This window comes from Agelaius tricolor, unplaced genomic scaffold (assembly GCF_023055355.1).
Source record: "Agelaius tricolor isolate 1412-34295 unplaced genomic scaffold, bAgeTri1.0.p SCAF_27, whole genome shotgun sequence".
Classification (NCBI taxonomy): Eukaryota; Metazoa; Chordata; class Aves; order Passeriformes; family Icteridae; genus Agelaius; species Agelaius tricolor.
This window is the reverse complement of record NW_027269287.1, coordinates 4,525,459-4,544,827: the sequence shown is the minus strand read 5'-3', so window position 1 is coordinate 4,544,827 and position 19,369 is coordinate 4,525,459. Positions and strand designations below refer to the sequence as shown.

The 19,369-nt window shown below is 38.5% G+C and overlaps 1 protein-coding gene across 1 annotated transcript; it reads left to right on the top strand.

Annotated features, from left to right (window-relative positions):
- The first annotated feature begins 870 nt into the window (after nt 1-870).
- On the top strand, nt 871-10,151 carry FAM174A (family with sequence similarity 174 member A). The gene is made up of 3 exons (XM_071448553.1): nt 871-1,262; nt 5,947-6,081; nt 9,583-10,151. Exons 1-3 carry the CDS (start codon nt 952-954, stop codon nt 9,602-9,604), a joined length of 468 nt encoding a protein of 155 aa, XP_071304654.1. The 5' UTR covers nt 871-951; the 3' UTR covers nt 9,605-10,151.
- The last annotated feature ends 9,218 nt before the right edge of the window (nt 10,152-19,369 follow it).

Genomic DNA, 19,369 nt, shown 5'->3' with positions numbered 1-19,369 from the left:
AAGAGCTGACCACCAATATGGAGTTCTCATTCTGTAGGCACACTATACCCCTGAAATCTTTGCAGTATACAGTATCTTGAAGTATACAGTAACAAACCAACCAACCAACCAACCAAGCCAATAAAAGAATCTTATAATGCATTCTAGCAGCTAAAGGATTCTATTCTATTGGGACAGCATTTAGTTGAGGAACAATGAGATACATGAGGAATAAAATTCCTGGAGAGTTACTCTGTAGCATCACCCTAAGTCAGGGTCTTGTCATCCATGTTCATTGGCTTTGTAATACAGACTGCTCCATCACCTTCAGTTGTCGTCCGTCTAGACCTTTCCTGATCTTTCCACCACTGAACCACAGCTGAAGCAAAAATTAAGAGTTTTCAGGACACTTTCCAAACCACTCTTTTGCTTTATTGTTGAGGAATGTGTCTGCTGCAGGTAGCTCGGTAGCATCGGAGGACCAGGTCCTGCACCGTCAACAAACAAGACATCTGAGACTGCTGTGGGAAATCCAGTCTGATTGCGTGAGTGGGGTATGTGGGGAGATAAGCGAGGACACATCGGGTCACTGGAGCCGCCCATCTGAAGGCGGCATTGGGAAGTGGCTGCCAGTGAGTCTCATAAATGGTCACACTGGGAAGTTTCTTTAACATTTCTGCTTTCACTAAAGTCAGTTATAAAATTTCGGTTCTTTTGTACATAGAATCAGGCTAAAACAGAGGACTGTTTAAAAAAAAAAACAACTATCCCGCCTTAAATTTGTTACATTCGAAGTAGCCCCTCACTCGCGCCCAAGCGCTACTGACCATCCAGAGAAAAACGGGGGAGGCCCACGAAAGAAATGTGGCGACACGGAGAGGGAGTGGAGAAGCTTCCGCTTCCGGCGGCCTCACTGACGGCGGCGGGGCCCAGCCGCACTACGCGGCCGTACTGGGCGGGAGGCAGGGGGAGATGCGGTCGCCGGCGCTGCCGCGGCTCTTGGTGGGGCCGCTGCTGGTGTTGCTGGTGCTGCTGGAGGCCGCCCGCTGCGCGGAGGCTGCGGCCCCTCGCCCTCGGGACGCCGGCACCGCTTCCCCACGCCCAATGGAGGCGGCCGGCGGGGCCTCCACGCGGAGCAGCAGCAACAGTAGTAGCAGCAGCAGCCGCCTGGCCGAGGTGTCGGCGCCGCCCGAGCAGGGCCAGCCCATGACCCAGCGCGCCCTGTCCGTGCTGGTTCTGGCCAGCGCCGCCCTCATCGTCTACTTCGTGATCCGGACCGTGCGGTGAGGGCGGTGAGCGGGCGTGTGGGTGCGGGGGCCGCCGTTACGCGGCAGGGCCTGCGGAGCGTGTCGGCCCCGCGCCTCCTGAGGTGCCGGTTAGTAGCGCCCGACTGCACTGGGAAGCTCCCGGTACCGCCTCCCCGGTGTGGGCGGGGAGCAGCTCAGTCTGCTCCGGTCACGTCACCGAGAATCGCGCATCATTGTTGGACCTTTCCCGTCTCCGTCCTGTGCCCTCCGGGTGGACTTGTCACTGCTGGCATCCATCAGCCCACATGAATTTATTTTGTTTGTTCTTAGAGTGATTTTTGACCGGTTTGCAAACTTCTGTTTCGCTAAACTACCAAAGTTGTCCTCCCCTACTTTGTCAGTAAACATTTTTCTTCTATGCTTTCTTTCACAGTTAAATTAACCTATTTTGTGTCTTTTAAAGAAAGCTTATGAATCTTGCTACCACTTAGCTGCCTTTCCATTTCTCATGGAAAATACTCTCCACATAGCTTGATGTGATTTGCACAGTGTTTGTCCCTGTATTTTTTTTTGTCCAGGTAGTTTAACTTCTCTCTCTCATGCTTTAATAACTTGAATTCTTCAGAGCAATGCCCAAATGTATGATTATGCCTAAAGCACCTCAGTTATGGAGCAAGTTCTCCATGTACTTTTCATTACATTTAGATATACCCATTGTGTCTAATATCTGCATCATTTAGTTTAGAAAGGCAGTTGAAGGACTGCTTTGTGTATGTCATGTACTAAGATATGCAGTCCAAGTAAACTAGGATATTTTGATTGTTCCATGCATCTTGCAAATCACTCTTGAAAAGCCTTGAGGGCACTTACCACTGTTAGTGTGTCTTGTAACACCAGCCTGTTGGATTTGGAGATGTGAGTAGTACTATGGAAAGGCCAAATAAATAAATACATAAAAGTCTGTCATTGCAGGAGCTGGAGAGGAAAATGATCATCTATTGCCATTATTTTCTGGATAAGTGGTAGTTACTTGATATTCTGGTTTTGGCAGTAGGATGCTGTTCTGCATTTGCAACTGGAGTGCTGCCTTCTAGGGTACTACTGTAAACTGGAAGCTTTACTTTATTAACATTATTCTGTAATTCTGTGGCATCTTGCTTCTGAACTTTGGAATAGGTAAAGTGTATGTTTTTGAATTTGAACTTGTAGCTGAAATGTTCTTGCAGTGGTTGTATAAGAAATATAAGGATTAAGTGCAAATGACCCATTTTTTTGGATAGGTTTCCTTGGCATGAAGACATATCTTGTTGTAAGACATAAAAACTTTTCGCAAACTTTCTATCAAGCTGCCAGCCCAGTGGATGAAGGGAAGAAAGTGAGTGTAGCGTTTCTGGATTTTAGTAAGGCTTTTGGTGCTGTTCTTCACAGTATCCTTCTGGACAAGCTCTGCAGCTGTGGGGTGAGTAAATTTGTGGTGCACTGGTAGAAGAGACAGTTGAATGACAGGGCTCATAGGGTTGTAGTGAGGAGGAGTGCATCAGGCTGGTGCCCAGTTACCAGTGTAGCTCCTCAGGGCTCAGTTCTAGGGCCAGCTTTGCTCAGTGCTCTTATCTGGAGACAGGAGTTGAATTGGCCATTAGCAACTTTGCGGATGACACCAAACTGGGAGGTGCAGTAGGCTCTTGCAAGGTGGGAGAGGCCTTGCATAGCGATCTAGATAGATTGGCGCATTGGGCAATCACCAGTGGCAGGACGTATAAAAAGAACAAACACAGGACACTAGTTTTATGTGGGAGAGAAGCAACTGCAGAGCAGCCATGCATAGAGGGATCTCAGGGTGCTGGTTGACAGCAAGCTCAGTATGAGCCAACATGTGCCCTGGCAGCCAAGAGGACAACTTCACCCTTAGGTGGTTCTCACAAAGCACAGCCAAACAATCAAGAGAGGAGATTGTCCAACTTTAGTGGACAATAGTGTCATTCAACATTGTCATGGCCTTCTTGTGAGTAACAGTGTGCAGTAAGAAGCACACTAAGGCACATGAATACAACCAGACTGGGGAACCAAGCTGATTGAAGAGTTGGAAGGCCTGTCCTGTTGAGGAGCGGCTGAGAATTGAGTTGGTCTACTTTGGAGTAGAAAAGGCCTGAGGGGTAACCTCATTGCTCCCTGAGGTTCCATTGGTCCCTGAGGAAGGAGATGCTTATCCCTTCTTGCTGAGATCCAGCTATAGGATGCATGGGAATGATTCATAGTTGAACCAAGAGAGGTATAAATTGGACGTTAGGAAGCATTTTTTTACTGGTAGGGTGGTCAGTGACCGGAACAAGCTTCTTAGAAAGGGGATGGATCAGTGTTTAAGATGCATTTGGACAATACCCATGGTATTATGCTTTAAATTTTGGGTTGATCAGGCAGTTGACTTGATAGTAATTGTAGGTCCCTTCCAACTGAACAGTTGACAGTCACAGAGTAGAAGGTCTTTTGTTAACACTCAGGACATTGCTTTAGAGTCATGGCTGTGAGCATACATGCATGTTGCATAAGCATTTCCAGTATTCCTGTTGCTGTAGTTTTTAAACTACTTCTTAGATAGAGAAGGGTTTGAGTCTCAAGTAATTAGTGTGTATCTTTTTAACAGGATTTGCTTGAATCTAAAATCTGTGCCAGCTTTGTGATAAGTTTTATTTGCATTTTCTGCAAATAAAATGTTTCTAGACATTCTTAGGTCACTCTAAAATCACAGTAGCTACTCCCTTTCCATTTTAACCCATTAAGGGAAAAAAGTAAAATGTAAAGTGAGATTGACAGAAATACTGACTGTATGAGTAGCATGTACTACCTCTTCTTAATTTCTTTTTTTGTGTGTGTGTTTAAAATAGTTTCTTATCTGCTAGGATATCCACAATGCTTGTCCTAGTTCCAATTGCTTAACTTCTACTTTAGTGAAAACCAAAAGGCACAATATGTAAAAAACAACTCTATTTTTCATCATACTGTCATCTCAAAAGTTTTAGAATTTTATTCTACTTGGTGCTTTGTAGTGTACAACTTCTTTCTATGTTGAGGAATAAAGAACAGATGAAATAAATGAAGAACATGGAAGGGACTTTGTCTTGAACTGAAAGGTGAAATTTTTTGTTTTGGTAGTAGTCAGCTTTAAATGAAAAAGCTGGGTATTTTGTTCTGGTCTAAAGCAGTTAAATGCCTGGGATAACGGTTGCTGCATTTTCATGTCAATTGAGAGTGGAGGAAATGGCCATGTTGATTATTTCTTATAACATTAGAAATTTGGGAACTTTGAAGAATGGTACGTGCTTTATCTCTTTCCCATTCTTAGAAGGTTACATTTACTTCTCAGTTCCAAAAGGAGATATATTTTATACTTTGGAGTATAGTGAAAAGATAAACCAAGATTGAATGCTGTTGTGTGTTCTTTCAAGGTAGGTGTTTAAACAAATTGTGTAAGTACACTGGAGTTTCGGGACAGGATTGGAAGCTGAGAATCTCAGTATTGTATTTGATATCTCTTACAAGATAGGTAAAATGGTGCCTAAATGTGGGACAGAGAAGTCACTATGCACAGTATACAATAATATAATGTATTATACGTAGTATTACAACAATACTATAATATCGTAATATATTAGTAATTTTTTTTATATTCGCTTAGAAATATTCGGTGTTGAAGTTCCTGAATGTTGTAAACATGTTTGGTAGGCACCTAGCTTGGGGTTGCAGATTCTGGATTTTCTAAATGAAAGACCTATTACCACCTTTGTGTTTAGCACTAAGTACCTAGACACAAATTATTTCCTTTTTTTTTAAGTCCTATAGCTTTCATGTGGTTGTTAGCCAGTTACTGAAAAGGACTCTGTCAGCATTCTGTAAACAGATGTCTTTGCACAGTGTTTGGTGAGTGGCTTCTGGTCTGAGTTCCAGAACTTGAGCAAGGCTTGTTCCATGAGTTAAAGAGTAGTTCTTGAAAGTCAAATGGAATGGTCCATTGTGTGGCTGATGCACATGGGACCCAGGCCCATGCAGCAAAACTGTGGAGAGTGAGAAAAGCAGATGCACAGAGTCTGCTTGTCTATGATAAGCACTGTGCCTTAATCCTGGAACATGAGTTACCGCCTCTTCCTTCCATACTTTGTGAAGCAGACAAGACATTGACTCTACAAAATCTGTCTTATTTAAAGTGTAATTATAGACAATTTTTAAAACTTGATATCTATAAAAAGTTTCACAAATTATAATAAAAATTTCTAGTGTCAGCCATTACTTGTGTTACAAGTTATAGGTTTGCTGTATAGCTGTGTTTGGTTTCTACCTGATTTGATCTGCTATTATTTACAGATGTGTAAGATACATAGAGAATATGTAGCAAGGCATTTTTTTTCTTAGTAGAAGTATGTTTGAAGTATGCTTTTGCATATTTTTTTTATGTGGCTCTTATATTTAGATGCTAAGTGCCATTTTATATTCACTACGTTAATCCTGTACAAAACTACAGATGACACTCTTAGTGGTCTTAATAATTTCATGTAAACTGTTGACACTTAAAATTGTCCGACCTCTGAATTTCATAGAGCTAAGAGTGTACGCTTATCGTAGGTTTTAGAAAACTTACACTAATTATCAATATAACAGTATTTTACATTATTGGATCAGAAAGTAGCAAGAGATTTACATTACTTGAATGTTCTAAAATACTTTTCAGGCTCAGAAGGCAAAATAGAAAAACCCGAAGATACGGAGTTTTGGATATGAACATAGAAAACATGGAGCTGACCCCATTAGAACAAGATGATGATGATGATGATACAACACTATTCGATGCCAGCCATCCTCGAAGGTTTGTATTTGGAACCTGAATGTACTTCTAGCCGTAGAAGTGAAGGTGTGTGGGTGATGAGCAGTTTCACTGAGAAAGCTCACTACTGTGTTTCATATGCATAGTTGGAGAAGGGATGTCAAGATGACTTGAATTTTAAATGGGCAAGAATTTAGTGGGCAAGAAGATAAACACCATTTGTCTTCAACATGTGAGTTCCAGAGAAATGAAGAGGAAGGTAGGATATTTTTGTTACAAATAGTGTCATTGAAGTTAATGTTAAGTCAACAACTAGCTTTTATGCTTTTATCTTTCTCTTTTCTTTTTTTTTTCCCTAATTTAAATGCTCCTCAGTTTTTCCTGTGTATTTTCACCTATGAGTTGTGCTTCAAGCAGCTTTGCTTCATTCTGCTTTCTTATGGCTAAAGTAGTCAGCAGTTAGTTGATGATGATCCTGCACCAGATTTTACATTTGGTACTGCTGCACTGAAAGATTCATATTCTTAAGCTATTCTCAGAAACTTTGTAGATACAGGAAAATTTTGTTGCATTTTGTTTGAACTTCCAAAACCAAATTTTTTTTGAACTTTCATTCTGTTTTCTTAGTGTCCTTAAACATGATAAATTAAAATTTAAATTTATGCAATTTATACTTAAATTTTTCCCTTATTGAGTAATGCCATCACATTATATTTGTGAAGATGCAGTAAAAATAATTGATGGGATTGTCATTGTTCATAGTAAGGGCTACTTGACTATTGTCAAGTATCAGAAGAGATCAGGTGAGTTCTTCCAGTCACAGCAAGTAATTGATTCACACTGCTTAATGTGGAATCAGATTCAAATCTCAGGCAAGTTTGATAAATGCAATACATGATGTCTCGAATTAAAAGTATTGGAGTAGTAAGTCAGGTGTTCTACAGTTTATCAGGAGGAAATTTGCATGCGGTTCTGGCACTTGAAGAGAAATGTTCAGTCTTCTTTAACTTGTCACCTTAATGGGAATCTTTCTGATTTAATTTTTTTCATAAGTCGAAGCCTCTCTCGTTTTTTTCTCTCCCATACAATAGATTAAAATAGCTAGAGTATCTAGCTATTTTAATGCTAGTACTTAGCATTCCTCTGCATTTTAGAATTATGTGACATTTACCATTACCCTTTGTTACTAGTCTTGTTCCAGTACATATATATATATATATATATATATATATATATATATATATATATATATATATATGTATACACACACACATATGTAAAATATAATAGGTAATTGTCACATTATATCCAAGAATTCCCTCAATGTCTTCCTTAAATCTTTTAGCTTCTGTTGTAATTCAGCATACTTGTTAACGTTAAGGTATTTGATGACAAGTTAAGGTGATACTCTTTATAAATGCTTATTTATAAGAGTATCGACTATATTTTTTAGCAGGAAGTAAAATGATAATCTAGGTAGTCATCATTAACAAACAGTATTACACAATTATAACTTTCAGAGGGCCTATTTCTGATTTTTCTGCCTTCCTGTTTCCCTAAACACTTCATTTTGAAGGAGAAGAAAAATTTGTTGAAGTACTTCATAGTAGAAATATCTAAATTGTTGTTTCAATAGTGCTCTGAAAGTTTGTGCCTAAATTATTGCAGTTCTTGTTTTGATACTGGGAACTCAGGAAAACAAGGACTTCAGTTAGATTCAGTGAAGATGGTGAATTTTCTCTTTTTTTGTATATTGATATCTTCCTGTGTTCTCTTTTATGGGGAGAAGCTCGAAATTTTAAGAGCTACTTTTTTTTTTAAATAGTGTTCATGGGTAGGATGAAAGCAGTGCTGAACAATGTGAATTTACTCCACAAATCTCTGTAGAGCAGCTTGATAAATGGTGTCCTAACTTTGCAAAGATACATCCATCATTGCTGGGAGGATAGTTTGAAAACTAGAGTACTTGAATTATTTTATTTTTTTAATCTTGATTGGGAAAGGACCTTATAAAGGTAATTTATTACACCCTTGTTTCAACTTGTTTGCATCTGAACTGAAGCTTAGTAATCAGTCTTCACATTACTGCTTAAGCACAATGGCCAAAGGGAATACAAAATGCCTAAGTAAGCAAAGACAACTTGATGCTGAGGACAGCATCATGAAAATGATACTCACATATTCTTGGGAGATGTCATTACACTTTGTTCTGACATTTATAGTAATACAGAGGTATGGTTGATTGGGTTTTTTTAAGGTAGCTTAAATATATAGTTAGGCCTGGAACCTGGGAACAAGGAAGAGAGGCTTTTAGTAAACAAAACTTTTTTGAGTTTAGTGCTTTGTTAAGTAAAGAACAGTTGCAGTTTTACTTTACATAGACTCAACAGTTGAGCTGATTTAGTGCTTATTTCCCTTGCAACTTATAATGGAAGGCACCAAAAAAACAAAGCAGTTACAGGAAATTCTTATCTCCATGTTAATTTATATTTGTTAGTGACATCAAAGTAGTCAAGTTTTGGTGTATATATATAAAAGTATTGTTTTATATATAAAAGATGTCTTTTTTCCTAATTTCTTTGTGACCTGTTAAAAGACTGTACTGGCACCCAGTCTGCTTTCATTTTTCTTGCTTGAAAATATTAAGCTTTTTTTAAGGTAATACTCTACAAAATATATTAGAAGTCCCTGTAGGCTTATTTTGGGTTAGCTGTTAACATTAGACCCTTTGCAGGACTAGGTAGAGAAACTGGCTTCTCTCCTAAAAATCACCATGGTAATGTTAGTATACTGGTGTCCAGGTACATTACTGCTTTCAAGGGTTGCTGTTTTTTTTCAGAGCTGTATGAAAAAAGGTCCCCAATGCCCTCAGATGTAACACAGACACAATTTAAGTGTACTCCCACTATCATCATCATCCACGTTACTAGTCTCTGTGCTGCTTCTGTTTGGGACAGTTTACCAAAACAGTAGGTTTTAGCCAGTTTGCTCAATAGCTTACTATTAAATGCCCAAGTATGAAATTCTAGCCTTTGGTCTCTTGAATACAACTTTACATATGTGCTAATGGAGGAACAGTATACTATTATCACATCTTTGTTTTTCAAAATTATATCACACTACTAGTTTACAATCCTCATTGAATGACTTCACATAGAACCTACTTGCTCAGTGCTGCAAGGCACAAGGAGAGGAATTTACTCTATTTATTTATAGTATTCCATAACTGAAATGCTACTAAGACTTGCCAGAGTTTCAGTAGGAACTCAGGAGCCGTGAGGGTTCAAAAATATATTCATCATGGTAAATCCCTTTTTATTTTTGTAAATGAGTTTTCTCTCTATTTGGAAAGGTTAAATGAATGCAGGTTTATGGTACTTCGCTTCACCATAATATGGTAACTATGAGTTTTTCCAGTCAAATTTAATAATAAAATGTCATGTCTCTCTGGGTTCTTTCATAATGTGTCATCTTTAAAAATGTAGGCGAAATTCACCTTGAAACAGGGCATTCAGATTAATGCATCTGTTTCTTCTATTGTAGAGAAGTACGTGCCTTTCAATGAAAGAACTTAATCTTAGAACCAGAGAAGGAGACTGCTTCATGGGAGAAATAAGAAGCAAGAGGGTATGCAAGTGGGGGGGAACTAATTTAATTTGTGTATTTTATGGCATCCTTAATATCTTGCAATAAGTAATGTATCAATTTGTTGTATCTTTTTGTATATAGAGATTCTCAATATATAGCCTACGGGGAGAGAGTACTAACTGTGATAAGATAAAAACCTATTTAAAATGGAGATTACTTGTAAAACAGGGTATTTTTTGCTTGTTAGAAGTCTTGTATGCCATTAAGCGTGGTATACCCTTTTTTTCCACAGTAACCTGGAATGTTAATATTTTCTTCTGATATTAAATTGTAAGTAAATAAAGCCACCATGGAACTTCTCAGAATTGTTAGAACATGATTTTAATTGAGAAGATGATTTATTGTTTACCAATAAAAAGCTAAACTTATACTGCCTTCTGTGTTGAGAATTTAAACAAATGAATTAACATATTTTGTTCATGTAAACTTCAGTGAAAAAATAAAATGTGTTTACAGTGCTCCTAGCATTTAGTGTGATGCTCCAACACTATACAATTTAATACTTGGGATATTAATATAATTATGTAAAACATGGTATTGCAACATCTTCTTGCTGTTGAGACTCCTGATTGCAACTGTTGAGTTAATTTTTTGTGAGATCTGTCTTCAACTTGTGTGAACAGATGTGGCTCAGTGACTTTAGGATCTTGCTGTGTGATGTCAATATTCAGACCTGTAGTGAAGCAGAGATAAGCCTTTGGGAAAATTCTAAATATTCTGTAACTCTAAAATGAAACACTGACATCAGAAGCAGCTGTTACTGAAATGTGGGGTAGTACTTTCATGAATGTAGTCGACATAGAGCAGTTATGTTTAGTTTTTGGCTGGTGCCATAAAAATTAGAACAGTCTTTAAGACCTGGAAGATACACTTTTTTAAATGTGTTGCAGTTTCCACCATAATCTTAATAATGTAGACAAAATGTTCAAATTCTAGTTTAGAATTAATGTGTAATTTTTTGCTAATTCCTTATATATTTCAAGGCATAAGCTTTCTACAGCAGTATTGGTGTGCGTGACAATGTATCCTAAAAGTGCCTGAGTTATGGGTTACAGAGAAAGAGGAATAATTTTTCCCGATTCTTCACCTCTTGGTATTTGAACAAAATTGGAGTACTTTTCTTTGACGTCATTTCAACAGTGATAGGGTGGGAAGGGAGTCTGCTGTAGATTTTCTTTATTTCTGCCAGCTGATCTGTTATATTGAAACCTTCTTACTGCACTAATAATAGCTCAGATGAGGTCAAATCAGCCTCCCAAGATAATTTTCACCTACAGCTGCCCACATGCCACATACAGCTAGGAAATAGATTGTATTTATAATAAATGTAAGTTTTTATTTTGCTTCCTGATGTACCTAACTTTTTCTGCTTATATGTAAAGATAAAACTGAAATGGAAATACAACACTAATTCTTGGAACTGCTTAGTTGAGGAATCTGGAGACATAGTAAAGAATAACTTGGTTGTAGACTGCAGGTGAGAGAACCGTAAATGATAGAAGGCAAAGTATGCTGTTTCCATATATAGAGGGGAACATCAATGTTAAACTACACATAATTGAAATCTTTCAGAAGTATAGACTGTCTTCCTGACATCCTAGAATTCAAACCTGTAGCATCTTTATAGGCTTTGAGCCACTCTGAAGAGGTGTTATCCTTGTTATGCACAGATATTTGAACTGTTTAAGCAAGTTAAAATCATTGGAAATGCAATCAATCTTTAAACTCTTGTATATGCTGCAGGTAAACCTTGATGTTTTCCTGCAGAAAAAAATAAAATGGAGCAGATTATTTATGTTTCCAAACAAATTTTCTGATGGAAAAATAAAACCAGCCACAAATTTTCTCAAAAATTTTATATAGGCTTCTTTCACCCATGCCTTCAAAATTATGAGGCTCTATTTACAGGAAAACGATCTGTAAAGCAATCATATGACTGGTATTAAGTTTTAGAACAGTTTTGATTTCTGATATGTCCTATACCATGTGGTTGATGGATCAAGCTTCCTTGGCCTTACTCAGCTTGTATCTAATTTAAGTAGCTGAATTGGTTCTCATTGTATTTGCAGACACTCATTAGAAAATAATAATGGTTTTGTATATCTTGGTCTTAACGGTTGGAAATTGCAGCTGTGAGTTATGTACAGCCCTTGTTGATAGGTGTAACACCATCAGTACCATTTCCAACTACTTCTGAAAAGCTGTTCTTAGAGCTGTTCTAACATACTTTCAAAAATTTGGGAAAGAATATGCCACTACAGAGGCCAGTAACTGACCCATACATAAACTGAACTGAAGTTTATTTCAAGCTTATTTATCACTTAAAAAAAGATAAAGACAAGTAATTGTGAAATGTGTAACTAAGTAGCTGTGTATGGAAAATTTTATCTCCATTTGAACTAAAATATTAATAGGCTAGTAAAAAATGTGAGGTGATCTGCTGATGTAAAACTCCTTGAAGATAGAAGATAGCCCAAGTTTAATGAGAAATAAACTGGGAGAGAGACTAGATTTCTTTTATAACTTGAATTTCTGAAGACAGAAGATGGAATGTGGAGAAGAATCTTGGAAGATTGAAAAAAGAATAGTGTTTAAAGATACTTTTACAAGTTTTACAGTATTAAGGCTATCACAGCATATCTATTACTGTATGTTAGGGCTTTGTGATTTTTTCCTTCACTACTGTAATTTGAGGCACAGCTTGTACAAGAATATGTAGTTCCTGATCAAGTCTGAATATATTAGTTCAGTGCATTGATAGGATAATGAAGCAGGCACCCTGGGATACCATGAAGGGGTCCAAGCACGAGCACGAGAAATCCATGTGACTGAAGAGGCAGAAAACTTTTTTTTTTTTTTTTGTGTTGACCAGTAAGAGCCAGGAGCAATCTTTTAATATTTAAGCCAGCTGAAAAACTTCAGTCTCAATAGACCCAGTATGAGTGGACTGCTTCATAGTTTCAGAATAGACTTCTGTTTGACACAGGTGTCTTGTTTCATGGTACTACTGATGACGGTATTTCAAACTGTTAACTGTTAAACCTCTGCAGAATTGATCCAATGCTCTGGGGTGGTGTCCTCTGATGAGGTTTTTGTGTGATTTTTCTCTGTCCATAATTACTCGTCATTTCCAAGTGGCTTGCATGCTATTTACTTTCCATCTTGAAACATTCTTATTTTAAGAAATTATAAAACAAGAAGATTTCTTCAAGGTATTATCAGGATGGTTGGATAAGTTTAAGATTTTACTACAAGATACAGAGAAGGTTCTTAAATCATGAAATCTTTTGTGTGTGATTTCCTGCTTTCTTCAGCTGGGAAAGTAGGAGCCTATATGTTTCACATAAGCCTTTTCAATACTTAAGACAGTATGCTTTGTATAAAATGCAATATATAATGTTTTCCTAAGTGTGGACATATGAATCAAATGCACAGTAAGTAAATTTGCTGTTGCAACTAATCTAGGAGGAGCTGTGAGCTCCCTCAAGGGTAGAGAGACCTTACAGATCTGATTAGACTATGGAGCAGGATAATCACCAGATGTATGAAATTTAATAAAGAGCAAAGAGCTGGATTCTCCAAATGAAATGAGATAATAATACAGACAAACTGGGGGACAAGAGGCTGAAGAGCAGCCCTGCAGAAGGATATCTGAGGATTTGAGTTAATGGCAAGTTGAAAAGGAGTCAGCAGTGCCCTGGCAGCCGGTAGCCTTTCCTTGAGGGACTTCAACCCCAGGGAGGAGTGACCCATACTGCAGCAGTTTGGGGAGGGTCAGCTGTGTCCTGGGATGCATCTGGGCAAGGGCAAGGGAGGGGCTTGTCCCACTCTGCTCTGTTTTGAGCACCATAATATGAAAAGGACAGGGAACTGCTGCTTTGTTCATCTTGGAAAAGAGAAGGCAGTGGGCTAGAGGGGCAGCAGAGTGGGAGATGCTGATGTCTCTCTTGGCCAGTGAAAGGGCAGATGGGATGGGAATGAGGTTGCATCCAGCACAACTCAGGTTGGATGTTGGTGTAGTCTGAGTTATGCCAGTTCCTTTTGATACCTATTTGTATCAATCTAGGTATATGGGCACTTTGTTTATCAATTTTCTTTCCTAAGCTTCATCTTGTTTAATAGAAACAAACATTCATTCATATTAGCTTCAGAAAATTTGGTCCATAAAGACAGAGGGTGAAAAAGTACACATTCTTACCCAAGCATTTAATTGTTCATATTTTAAAGAAAAGTTAGTTTCAGTTCACCAGCTGACTGGATCATGCATTGTATAAAGAAATACTAATTTTTAAGAAACAAATTCTTTATTATTCCACAGCTTTTTCTTAAAAAAAGAAAATAAATCCAGCCAAAAGCCTGTAGGTAAGGTAAATGGCATTTATGAAGAATCTTGAAGAAACTTCTTCAAGAGATTACATTATTGAAAGGTCTAATTGCCATATTTTGAACCTTGGGAGATTTCATGCGGAATATGTTTGCACTGGTATTACTCCTTTTACCTGCCTTGGGCATTGTCCAAAAAGAGATGTGTCACTCTGTAGATTTCTATTCAGACCAAACACAGTCATTTTTATTCTATGCTCAGATAGAGTCCAAAGGCCTCTCATCTTTCTAAACAGAAAACACAGTTTTTCAAAGATAAAGTTTTACAAATTAAACCTGCTGAATCAAAGAAGACATATACATCAGCATTTTTGTGATGTTTCTGAGAGTTAATAGTACACTTGTAGTAAGAAGATTGCTCAGATAGGTGGTGAAATTTAATTAAAAGTTTAACTGTCCATTCTATCAGATCTTTAATTTTGCCTTTCCTGATATGAAATCTAAATCTTGCTTCTAGTAATTTTAAGCCTATTGCACTGAAACTACAGTGAATGGTAAAAACAGCTTTGTTCTATTGCAGATCTGCCACTTCTTTCAAGATCATTATATTGATCCATCTTGTCTGAACAAGACACCTTCAGTTTCTTTCCTCTTCTATTCGTTTTGCATTGGTTTTTGGTAGGAGGGGGTGCTACAGGGGTGGCTCCTGTGAGAAACTGCTAGAAGCTTCCATCACGTTCAGCAGAGCCAATCCCTGGTGTCTACAAAGATAAACACGCTGGCCAAGCCTGGCCAGTTAGAAATGGTGGTAATGCCTCTGTGATAACACATTTAAGAAGAAAGATAAACAAAAAATTGTTGAACAGTTTTAATTCCAGCCAGAGGAGAGCAGGATGAGAACATGTGAGAAGAGCAACTATGCAGACCATAAGGTCAGTGGAAAAGGAGATGGAGTAGATGCACCAGGTGCTGGAGCTGAGATTCATCTGCAGGTTGTGATGAAGACCATGGTGAAGCAGCTGTGCCCCTGCAGCCCATGGAGGTCCATGGGCATGCAGAGATCCACCTGCAGCCCATGGAAGAGCCCTCACCAAAGCAGGGGGATGTCTGGGAGGGAGTTGTGATCCTGTGGGAGATCTGTGGAGAGAGGGGCCCTGCTCCTGTGCTGGAGTAGTCTTTCCTTGAGGGACTTCAACCCCAGGGAGGAGTGACCCATACTGCAGCAGTCTGGGGAAGACAGCTGCCTGTGGGATGGACTCACGTTACAGCAGTTCGCACGGAGCTGTTGCTTGTGGGATGGAGCCATGTCAGAGAAGTTCATGGAGAACTGGGAGAGTCCCCATGATTTATCAGTGGAATGGCTCCTCTTCCTGAGCAGCAGGACAAGCCACAGGAGATGAACTGAACATAACCCCCATTCCATGTCTCCTTGCACTGCTGGGGTAGGAGATAGAGCCAAGAAGGAGGCAGGGGTGGGGTGAAGGTGGTTTTAAGGGCTTGTTTTACTTCTTATTATCTTGTTCTGGTGTTTGGGGTTTTTGGTTTTTTGTTTTGTTTTGTTTTTTGGTTTGGTTTTTTTTGGTTGTTTTTGTTTTTGTGGGTTTTTTTGTTGTTGTTGTTTTTTTGTTTGTTTGTTGTTTTTTGGGGTTTTTTTGTAAGTAATGAATTCACTTAATATCCCTAAGCTGAGCCTGTTTTGGCCATGATGGTATTTGATGAGGGGTCTCTCCTGGTCCTTATCTCAACCCCTGAACTCTTTGTTATATTTTCTCTCCTGTGTCTAGCTGCAGAGGGAAGTTAATGAGCGGCTTTCATTGATGCTGCCATCTGGCGCAGGTTGATCCACAACAACCTCCCAAGATACTTATAATTGACAAGCCTGCTTAGTATGCCTGCAAATCCTGCATCTAAGTCATCTATGAAGACATTGAAGAATACTAGGTCTGGAATGGAGCCCTGTGGAACCCCACTGGTGTCAGATCACCAGTCTCATGTCACCCTATTCATTGTCACCCACTGTGCCCAACCTATGTGCTTGTGAGGATGTGTTTAGCCAGCTGAGTGCTGGAAATTTTGTCCAGGACACTGTGAAAAACAGCATTGATGACTACTGAAATCCAAAACAATGATTACATTAACTGTCTTCCGTTGATCGATGAGGTGGAGAATCTTGTATGAAGGACTTTCTCCTCATGAACTGGCTGTGAATGATGACTGTGATGTCCTTCAGGTATTTTTCAATAACTCACAGAATAATCTTCTCCAGATTTTGCCAGTCATTGAGGTGAGACTGACAGGTGGGTGGTTACAAGGGTCATTCCTCTTGCCCTTCTTGAAAATTGGGATGTTAGCCAGCTTTCAGTCTGGCTAGGACCTATCTATCTAGGACCTTCTATGATTCTATGTTTCTGTGAGTATATGCTGATGGAAACACATACAAAGGTTGTGCAGCTGTCATACTTTTGGTCTTGAGTTGTATAAATAATTTCCCTTCTTCCTCTACCCATATAAAAGATAAGTTACTAAATTTTCAATTTTAGCTCTCTAAATAGCTTCAGTTGACTTAGAGCCTTAGATTTTGTAGCAGCTTCAGAACCATTTGATACAAGAAAGTAAATGCAGGAAATAGGGCTCTAAATTTAATATGGGTATTAATAATGGGTACATTATTATGGGTAATTATGTACCTGTAATTAATATGAGTACACATCTGCTTTATATCTGCAAGTAGGATAAACGTTCTAGACCTTGTTCTGTCCAAGCTGGACATGACAGCATTCATTTTCCCAGAGGCAATATAAGACCAGGGCTTATTTGCCTGAGCAGCTCTGGTGCTTCTGGTCCAGTTTTTTGTTTTCCACTAACATATCATGAAGTACCTGAACACCAGTAGCAATATTGATTTAACTGAAGTATTTGTAGTCTTTTGGATATAAGTAGTAGATAGTCATTAAGATTTTAATTTATAGTATTGGCAACTCTAGCTGTCCCCAAGAAAAGCCTTAAATTCACTTGTGTTGGTGTAAGTTTCAAGAAAAAGAAAGCTAAAGGAGGATATATTAAAAACTTGTTAATCATAAAATATGGTATTTATTTTTTTATTTGAATGCAAACTCTGTTGTCCTTGGTGCTGATACATGTCTTCAGTACCTATGAAACTGAAATATTTTCCTCATTTTTTAATATTGTAAATGCTGTTCTGCCCATTTGCATTACTAGATACCATAAATCAGAAACAAAATAATTTGTAATGTTTCAATTTTTAAATTAAAATTTTAAAATTCATGTTAGATTCAGTTTTGTTTTCTTTCTAAATTCATAAAAGGGCAAAATTATGATTAAAACCGCAAGTTTTGGGGCTTTATGTGTGTGTTGTTGCTGTGGTAACTGTTCTGTCACCTCAACTGTGGTCTTAAGTACAAAGTATAGTGAAGTAAATGTACCCAACACCCCTTATGCCAAGGTGTGAGACTTGCCTTGAATATGACATTCCACAGCAAAATCTTGTTGAAACATTTAGGATTGTCTTTTGTTTCTTTTCTTGCAGCAAACACAAGTCCAGTTTTGGGTAGCATATGTACCATTTTCTCCAGTGAGCAAAAGCAAGGGAAGGCTAGTGTGAATATATTTTATTCAGCAAAGTTAAATCTACAGCTTCTTAAAATCTTTCTTTGGTTAAATGGCAAGATGATAATAATTTCATATTTTCAGAATTAATTTGAATATTTTGTTCAGAAACTAGTTAAAGTCTAAGACTGACAATGGACTACAAGCCTTTTATGTAGAAGCATTATAAACTTGGCTAATGCTTCATAGTGAGGTTGCAACTCTTAACAGTGGAAAGAAGAGAGCATATGCTTTGTCCAAGGTTAGCCCTTGACCAATGACCATTTTGGGTTGTTAAATAGACTGACCTCTTTTGACTGTTGTTGCATATGTCAATAATGTCCTTTGCACTTTTCAAAACTGATGACACTTAATCCTAAAAATATTCACGGCAAACTTCTCAGGGACTCTATGCCCATACACTGAAAGACAACATCCCCTTAAAATTTCTGCAGCAAGGCTTCCAAGTGTGTCTCTTTTCTTCCTAGCTAGTAATCAGGAATCTAGTTCCTATGTTGCTATTTAATCTCAGTAAGAGGTCATATGGAGTAAATAGATGTGTTATAAAACTTAACTAGCATGGCAAAGTAATATTTTCTAGTTACTTCCACCATCGTGAAGTTTACAGAATAAACTGACTCCAGCAAGACGTTCACTGGAGTGTTGTTGATTGTGGGAAGAAGATGAGAGTTTCCCTTGCCTGTTGCAGAAATAGAGGAGGAGGGTCAACATTCAGCCTGTATTGCCTGAATCTCAGAAATTCTGTTACCAACAATGGCAAAACCAGAAGTGTTCACAGGCTTTTCCCCTGAGGACATTTCTGAATAATGTCAGCGGTATATCTGACACAGATGTGTGGCAGCAGGTATCCTATCATCATTGACAGAGCATCCATCTACTAACATTACCAGCCAAAACGAAGTGCCCACTTTGTTGGGGTTACTGCCAAACAGTGAAATGTTCCTTCCAAAATATGTTACCTGACACTCTACTACTAGCTCTGGCTAAGATGGCTGCTAGCCCAAGACTCTTTTTTTTTTCTTTATTTTGACTATCTGCTGTTAGACAGCTTGGACTCCTCTTCAGCAGCAGCTCCTAAGCTGAACTGTAATCAGCCAGGCTTCCTCTTCCTTATCAGCAAAGCACTCAAGAAACGTATTTGATTTAGAATTTTGTGGATTTTTCCCCAGGGCCAGTGTAACCCCAAAATGGGCTCCTCTAGCCAATCTGTGAAGCTGCTGTGAAGAGTTGGTCAAAGCAGGCAACCTCTGTAAGCAACTCCTACTAACATGAGAGGACAGTAGCCTTCAGTTATAAACAACTATCAGTAGAACATGGATGAAGTGCTGCTAATATATTTTGTCCCCTTTTATTGTAAATATATGTACACTTTTGGCACTTTTGGCAATAAAGTAGTTGCATGTTACAACATACAGGTTTTCTGTCTTAGGAAGGCATTTGTTTTCTTTCTGTCTGTGACTTGTAAATGCTGCATTTTATGTTGTTCTGCTGTCAGCTTCTCAAGTACGAGAGGCTGGGTCCAGATCACTTAAATGAATGTGAAATGAAATGGACTGCAGTGGAATATGAAGAGGCCTTTGAGGACTCATGAAAGGAATGGAAAGGTGAACCTTCTTAGGTATATAGGTATATAGGTATCATTCAGAGGTGCTGTTAATGACTGTATGAACCAAATGATTGCATTTTGCTGGACTATAAACATTTCCATGTCTTGCCTTCTTCCTTCTTTCCT

What these genes read in the sequence shown, in the direction of transcription:
- FAM174A (XM_071448553.1), top strand. Translation starts at nt 952, where the DNA reads ATGCGGTCGCCGGCGCTGCCGCGGCTCTTGGTGGGGCCGCTGCTGGTG. An exon ending in TTCGTGATCCGGACCGTGCG is followed by an intron (nt 1,263 to 5,946) that starts GTGAGGGCGGTG and finishes AATACTTTTCAG; the next exon opens with GCTCAGAAGGCAAAATAGAA. An exon ending in GATGCCAGCCATCCTCGAAG is followed by an intron (nt 6,082 to 9,582) that starts GTTTGTATTTGG and finishes CTTCTATTGTAG; the next exon opens with AGAAGTACGTGCCTTTCAAT.